The sequence below is a fragment of the Oncorhynchus clarkii genome, unplaced genomic scaffold (assembly GCF_045791955.1).
Source record: "Oncorhynchus clarkii lewisi isolate Uvic-CL-2024 unplaced genomic scaffold, UVic_Ocla_1.0 unplaced_contig_712_pilon_pilon, whole genome shotgun sequence".
Lineage (NCBI taxonomy): Eukaryota > Metazoa > Chordata > Actinopteri > Salmoniformes > Salmonidae > Oncorhynchus > Oncorhynchus clarkii.
This window is the reverse complement of record NW_027260854.1, coordinates 245-8,861: the sequence shown is the minus strand read 5'-3', so window position 1 is coordinate 8,861 and position 8,617 is coordinate 245. Positions and strand designations below refer to the sequence as shown.

Here is an 8,617-nt window from a genome sequence, read left to right as displayed (position 1 = left end):
ATGTATGCTTAACTCTATTTAGATGTGCATGGTAGCCTACAGTAACTCCCAAAGCCCAATTGATTGACAACCCAAATTATGGATTAGAATGCAGTTGAAAAAAAGCGCACATACCTGGAATTTTGGCTCAAAATGTGTCAATGTATTGCTTCCTGGAACTTTCGAGTTTACAGGCGGGCGCGCTTCTCAATGATTCGGGCCCAGACCAGTCAAGTGTAACAATCAAAGTAGAACTATCTATATTGGGAGGGAGTATGCGTATACATAAACGTTACATGAGCATCAGAACATGTTGAATGGCTTGTTTAGACTTCATAATATGGGCCATGACCTTGTCTATAGACCTAAAACCAGTGTAACCATTACATTGTGAAAGACCTTGGACTGGACTGGAAAACATGCCGAGGTCTTTCATTGGGAGTTGCTTATCAAATAATGTTTTTCGGCACTGGGAGTGTGCCATTCAATCTTGGAACAGATAGATATGTCAATTGATGGGCCAATTTAACACATTTTGAGAAAGGTTTTAATCGGCTGGTAGCCTAGCGGTTAAGAGTGTTGGGCCAGTAATTGAAAGGTTGTTGGTTCTAATCCTAGAGCCAACTAGGTGAAACAATCTGTCGATGTGCCCTGCAAGGCAGTAAATGTTGCTCCTGTATTAAATGTAAATTGGCGATGCACGCACATGGGGAGTGTCCGGTGATGTCCTTATTTGAAAGCATTTTTCGGGAAATAGCTGGTTCTATTAATCCTAAAAGCAGGGACAAATAAAATAATTTCAGCAATTCTCTTTTGGAATGCGTTCGCTTCTAAATTGAATTTCCTTTATTTGATCCATGCACAAAAGTCAAATTACACATTAAACTTTTTTGTAGCTTATCAAATGTTATTTCATATTTTTGCAGATACCTCTCATACACAAAACCAAGCGGAGTTTTTGACAAGTCATGCACATTTCTAGAAGCGCAGCACCGTACCTCTGAATTGCTCTCTGGGCTATATCATGCCAATAAATGTTGAAATTGTCCATAGAATGGAAAACCGTTTCGCCATAGATTTGAGTCTGATCAGGTAGACTATATCGGTGTCATATATCGGCTCACTGACATCCCTTTCCCTATGCATTTGTTGCAAGTTTGAAATCTCACTTTGGGCTTAATCACTTTGGGCTTAATCACAACTTTAAGAATTCAAAGCTCTCAAGTTTGCACTGTCCATGTTCATGGCCACATATTTTAGACATTTTATTTTGTAGGTTAAAGTGTATAACTGTATTATAATCGTGTTAATATAGCCTATATAATTTTACAATCGTCAATGGTTCTTAATCGGATATCATTAGGCTAAGAGCAATAAAGAATGGGTGTATTTTACCTAGAATGGCGGTTCTTTGTTTGGTGAACCATATAGAAAAGTTTCAATTAATTGGTTTGCGTGGCTTCATCATGCATTTCAGGAATGATGACTTTATCGATAGGTGAATGAAGGCTACATTTCGTTTGTTGAGGCATCTACTTTCCAACTGTCCCCCAAGTAGCCTATGTGTTTGTTTTCCGTTTTCAGCGTTAAATGTTTAGATGTTTACAGCTGAAGTAACTTAACTAATGTTTATCATTAAACAATTCGGCACATAGCCAGCTTGTATCAGTCTCCATTTGATTTGCTCTGGAATCCGTTGTAGACGCAAGGGTTAGAGGATAGCTATATTGCATCTACGTTAATAAGTCATAATAAGTCATAATAGGATAATATCTTGGCCCTATAGTCAAAGGTTCCATTATTCATACACAGCGTGTGTGACTTGCTTAAAATGAGACAGCCATTTTCTCTCGTCTATACCCGCTTCAAGCAGCGGATCGAATGTTCGCAGGGGCTTTGCGGTGTATGAAATGGTCGCTCGGCATAACGCGCTGAGAGTTGGAGGTGTAGCCTAATAAACTACAGATTTGAGTTGTGCAATGGGCGTTCCATGTCAGTTTCAATACATAATCACATTCTGAATTTGCTTACTGACCGAAGAAGCACGCCATTTTAGTTTATTACACAGTGTAACATAGGCAAATGCAACGTTGACGTAGGCACATTTCGAGAAATTGTATTTGATCTTAACGAAAGACAGAATCACTAGTAAGGGGAACGTACAACCTTAGTTTTGGACATATGCACTTGGATAGTAAACAACAGAAATGCTTCATCGAAATGCATCAACAAGTCTATTTTCAATCAAGGTGTTAGGTGTGGATAGCAAATAGCCAAAGGTGCACATAATACATATCGGAAAATAGGTTTAAATATATCTGGAGTTGGACATACTCTTGTAAAAATTGGCCCATAAATTGTTATTCTGCTGTCTAAAGGATAACCTAATGTAGTTCCAGGCAGAACACTTTTTGGTTCCAGGTAGACCCCGTTCACCCAACAAATTAACCCGCAATGAATACTTTAAGAACCCTTTTGGTGAAATTGTTCTGTAACTTAAAGGGGTTCTATATTTGGGAGAGCCGAATAACCATTTATGATTCAAGGTAGCCCAATTTTGCCCCATACACACAGTCATATAAAGCGAGGCCACTTGGCGGTCGAATTTGACGAATATATAATTAGGCTACAAGACGGGCCATTGAACTGGAACAAGAAAACACACACAGGACTATCTTTACAAGTGAAGGACATTAAAGAAATAGCCAACCTCAAGATCGCATAAGAGATCGCATGACTCTGAGATGACTCAGCTTTCTGTAGTCAAACAGAAACCTCGTTGTACACGTTGGAGCATATAAATAGAACAAGTGCGATGTTTCACATTCCCCCTTTATCACCACACCACAACCTTCCAGTGCAGCCAGCCATTGCTGTATCATCTTACATTTACAGACGTAGCCTACTGCAAGGCGTATTTGCCATGAAGCCTAGGGCAAACAACAACTAATAACACCAATCAATTCGAATGACTGTTTTGTGTATTTTTTATGAGATTTTTTAAACACTTCTGATGGGGGCCAGTAGCATACGCCTATATGCCAGTCTAATTATAAAGGATTCACAAATAAGTCAATTAATTTGTGAAGATTACATTTATGTTGTGTTAAATCATTGCCAAACACTAATATAATCCGCCAAGATTTATTTGCAGCATCGTTGTTGAATAAACACGAGAGAGAGAGAGAGAGGCACTGTAAATTCAGTTTGCTTCGAGGCTGTGGTTCTTCTTCTCGAGCTGAAAACATACATGTATTTGATGTGTGTCTGTGGTTTTCCTCTTACTCAGGCTACGCGTTTTGCACAACAGATAATGTCCTCCATGAAAGTAGGACAGCGATCAGCACTTGCGAGTAGTGAGCTGAGTAACCGCGGTTGCCCAGAAACGAGCGAGCCAATAATATTTTACCAACTCGCACTGAGTATCCATGTATGGCTGTCGCCATTGCTGCACTGCAGTAAAGCTGAGACCAATCATCGAGACCACAAAATATGGAGTCCTGCAGTTAGGTGTTACCTAGGCTTAACGCGTTCCCTTAAAATGTAGTCGTTTTAATACCCACATTGTGCTGAAATGTCGGTATCATGGTTTGAGCGTATCAAAATGGTGGTGGCATATGATTTCCAATGCATCCCATGCATCTTTTGTCCGCTGTTCTTTGTCTCCTCGTCCGTAATAAGGCTACAGTGGCCATATCTACGTGTTATATTGAACATGTGTTGTTGGGTAACAGTGTAGGGCGAAATAATCTGGCATCTGAAGGTCAAATACGGAACAAATCCGATGTACATTCTGCTCTCCCCTTCGCATAGGCTCTAGAGCCATTCCACCAAACGAACGAGCGTTTTCTTTCCAAACCCGAAGCATATTGTCGGTTTGATGAACCGCTAAGGCGTTATAAACACTATATTATCACACATTGTGCACACTAGCCATGCTTTGTATGCTATTCAGTAATAGACTGTAATTGTGTAACAGCAGGCTTTCCCTGTTTCTTTTGATATTGTGGAAACGCCTGAGTAATTTAGTCATATATCAAATCACATTGTTGACAGAAACGCTCCATAATTTCGTTATCATACAAAGTTGTAAAATAGCTATAATGTAATGTTTAGTATGATATGTAAGTCTCTCTCGCGTTCTCTCTCTCCTTCTCCCTCTCCCCTCTCCCTCTCTCTCTCTCTACCTCTCTCTATCTAAATCAAATTAATACATATCTCGTTGTCTCATTATATTTTCATAACTCGTATGATTCCTTCTGGTAACTATGCCCATTTTCTATAGATTATTCTCTTACTTGTACAACGTAGTTGTGTACAAAAAAATGCAGGCTACAGTTGATTACTTGATTTTTCCCAATTTCCTTTTCTGAAAAAGTTTAACCTTTGATTTGGACTTGTATAACACTGTACTCTAAAGGCCTACTCTTAAATACATTCAGAAGATAACAAACATGGGTTTTCGCAGTTTGATCTTTATGTAATTCATAGCCCTGCCTTCATTACTCTTTATTTTTCACTAAAGAAAGGTTGTAGTTTGCATGGATCAAGGGACAGAACTCAAGGGGTTTATATTTTTATTAATTTGTTTAATAAGTTACCTAACGAGGACTGATATCCACATTTGGTCAAATACTATAGGTTTCAAATGAATGTGGGTTTCTGTAGGATATGTTTCAGATCTCAGAGTTATCTCTTTATTATAGGAGGCGTAAATCATATTATTCTTTGCTCATGTATAAAAATTCCTTATAAAAAAAAATCGTTATGAAAAACACAAAGCCTAAAAACTTTTGTAAGTAAGCCTAATTATTAAAACATGTATAAGTTCATGAGGCAATTAAAGCAACCATAGCGTCTTGATAATAATAATAATAAACAATAACATTCGTTATAGTAAATACAAAAACTGGTATACATTTTTAACAAACCAACATAATTTATTTGAAGTAATTTGGTTATTTAGCAATGTATTAATATTGTTATCATTATTATTAGTAAGTATACAAATCATTATTGTTATTACCTTGTGCTAGATTATGTTATATGTCATTCTCATGTCATTCTTTTTTCCAAAGACCTGTTTATTCGCGTTATGGCTATGTTATCATATGTTCACATTTCTATGGCTTAGTTGTGTTTGAAATATTTGATCGTTTTCAGTTGTGTTTACCTATTCATCTTCAGACAGTAAAACTTCAAATTCAACTCTTCTTAATTTGACTTTTAATTGTTTTCATCAATTCATAAATCTTCAACTGAATTAGTTTTTTAAAAACTATCGGAAGACCAAAGAGACCAGAGATTCAGCACCCCACAATAAAGTAAATTACCTATGAAAAACAAACAATATCTTCATGAAAATGATACAACTTGAAAGGTCAATTTTAATGGACCTTTATAGAGTTTAGCCTCACGTAGTTGGACATTAATGAACAATAGCGCAAGATTATAAAATAACATACTTTCCCATCTCTAGGCTACACATAGCTATCATATGCATTTGTATTTAGATTGGTGCATGGGATTCCTGGCAACTAGCTTATCAGTTAGATTCGGTGGAAATACAATCGAGCCTCAAGGTCATGTTCTTATTGATTCTCACTTTGATATTTTCATATCAATTAAATTAATGCTCTTTTTTATATTTCTAAATGCCGATGACTGGCTATTTAAAGATCTGTTCAAGGAAATAGTCACAATGCAAGGTAAGAGGTTAGGTAGACTATACAATGAATTTAAATTAACAAATTATTTTCAAATGGATAATACTTTGGTGTGCCATAGTCAGACGGTTATTTATTCGCTTATGCCAAAGACATTCCTGCGCACAAACCAGACAACCACCAAATCAGCGTCATTTCCTTAGACTTAATAGGAATTAACTCCTCCCCTTCACTTAGCAACCCAGAGCACGTAGCAACAGCTGAGCCAATGCGCTCTACCAGATACGGTCCCACCGACTGCGGTGCTTGGCAACCCATATAAAACGTGATGACGTCTTCCTCACTGAGCGTATTATGGGATGTGTGGAATTAAACAGCGAGGGCAGTATATAGAAAAAGAAATAGCTTATAAACGAGGTTGAAGTAAACATGGAGCTATCGGCTGTTGGAGAGCGTGTCTTCGCTGCCGAGTCCATCATCAAACAACGCATAAGAAGAGTACGCAGTTTATTTTCGTTACACATTCGCGTTTCTAACAATAATGTATGCTAATCGTGTGTTTCTGCGCCATGACATTCTATCGACAATAAGTAGGCCTAATTCTCTCCCTATTTGTTGTTATATTGCAGGGTCGAATGGAATACCTTGTGAAATGGAAGGGCTGGTCTAAAAAGTGAGTAGGCTACACTCTGGTTTGGAAGCTGACAGCGGAGCTTCCAGCCTGTCGTGTTATCTCTCGAATGCTTGTTTTTATGTGCACCAACGTGTGCTCATGACATGTTAAGGCCATGTAACCGAGGCTTGTTGATTGCGTAAAGGGCATGGTTTTGGTAACATTCGCGTACTTTGCTTAGGCTATTTTAACGCACAAACACACGACAAGAGTGTTGCTAACATTAGCAGATTGCTACCTCCACATACGTCGCTGTCCGCAAAGGCAATGCCATAATGAAAGCAACGAGATTCTCAGCCGATATTGTTTCATTTGGTGAACGCTTTCGCCACAAATGTGATACTCTTCTTACGCTACCGTATCGTTCTTTTGGATAGATATAGCACCTGGGAACCGGAGGAAAACATTCTAGATGCGCGCCTCTTCGCTGCGTTCGAAGAAAGGTAAGGTTTTGACAGCACAGCAGGCCTCTTCTGGCAGAGTGCGAATATGTCATCTTGGGCTATCCCCAACAGACGACACGCATTTAACAACTCAAATATGACTCAATTATTTCGAGCGAGTTACGTTTCATACGAAATGTGTATGTATTTATTTCACAGGGAGCGTGAAAGGGAGTTATTTGGGCCTAAGAAGAGGGGACCGAAGCCGGAGACATTTCTGCTGAAGGTGGGGGAATTTAACAGTGACTGTCATGAGTTAGTTAGTCCATGTTTCAGTCATATTTATTTTCTTACTCATCACCTATGTTTTCCGACAATTGAATCATGAGTCTTGTGGTCTGATAGAATGTTAGACTACAAAATGTCTGATATTCAGCTAATAAATAGATGAAAGTGCAACATTGTCTGTTATCTTGCTCTTTAATTTGTAATTTTTTACCTCTGCTTTAATTTCCGTTTTGATGTTATTGTTCAAGCTCCAAGTTGAATAAAGTAACACACGTTTCCAAGTTACAGTGGGAAATAAATGTATCGCAAAAGAGTGAATGCATGGGGCTTACTTTTTGTTCAAACATTGTCATTACCAACCAAATTGGCATCATTGTAATAAGGATTTTGGTGTAGGGAAATGGCATGTGGATGAACAATGTCAAATAGGCTATAGGCCTATTTCATTGTTGGAAAATATCTGCAATGATACAGCTTATTAATAACAGGATTTAGCCTTCCAAGTACATGTTTATGAACCCCCATACTTATCTAACTTGACCACCTTTATACAGGCAAAGGCGAAAGCCACAGCAAAGACTTATGAATGCAGAAGAGAAATGCCAAGGGGGATTCGTGTTTCATACCCTGTTCCGATGCCTATGATTACACCGAGAGCTCGAGAAGGACTACGGGCTGTCGTGCCCACAATCTTTCCCCCTAGCACGGTCAACCGAGGAGAGAGCGTGAGGGCCAGACTGCCAGAGACTGAGAGAAGGCCGCGACCGGCGCCTCCGCACCCATTCATGGCTGAGGAATTTGTCAACATCCCTAAAAAAAGGGGACCTAAACCCAAGTTGCGTTTACGATTCAACATGGAGCCAGACAGCTGTCCAACAGAGGAGCCCGCGAAGAGGAGTCGGTTAGAGGAGCAGCAGATCCCATACGGTCTGTCTAAAATGTCCAGACATTGTCATCATGAAGGCGAAACATCTAAGAGAAGTGTCATCCAGTTGACACGCAGGTTTCAAGAGGGAACGAGCATTGTGCCAAAATCAAACAAAGCTCAAAGCACCCATAGCCATGACGGTAGACTCCTCCATAAGGCTAGACTCGATCAACAGAGCCGCAGGACTTTAGAATGCCCTGGGGGCATGTCTGTCCCACACCCCAAACTGAAGCATGTGTCCAATAACCATTTCTACAGAGCCAGTGACTCTTCTTCATCCATGCAACAGTCTAGGCCCATTGTTGTCGCCAAATCACCTGCATCGAGGAGTTCTGGAGAGCAGTCAGCAGTGTCTTGGAGGCCTTGTCTGGATAATGTTGAGAATGTGGTGGTAACCGATGTGACAACAAACTTTTTGACAGTCACCATCAAAGAGAGTAGTTTATTTGAATATAATTTTTTGGATAACTATTTCATATTTTAATTTAAACTTTTAAATACATTAATTAAGAGCCTTACATTTTCTCACCTTCTGAATGGGGCTTTCAATTCAGCCTGGTTTAAATGTGGTAGGCTATAGAGGGTATGTAATAGCTGTTATTTAATATAGCAATAAGGACTTTCCCTAATGTTTCATACCATTTTCTGTACACATTTAAAAAATGTATTTAAAAATTATTTTCACATTTTGTATTAACAT

General features: G+C 38.9%; 1 protein-coding gene across 1 annotated transcript; it reads left to right on the top strand.

Moving 5' to 3' along the window:
* Positions 1-5,944: 5,944 nt before the first annotated feature.
* LOC139401926 (chromobox protein homolog 8-like) lies at positions 5,945-8,354 on the top strand (the record flags this gene model as incomplete). Its single annotated transcript, XM_071145943.1, has 5 exons — positions 5,945-6,143; positions 6,275-6,318; positions 6,696-6,761; positions 6,921-6,987; positions 7,544-8,354. Coding segments are annotated over exons 1-5 (1,057 nt in total), but the record flags the coding sequence as incomplete, so codon positions are not given.
* Between the last annotated feature and the right edge of the window lie 263 nt (positions 8,355-8,617).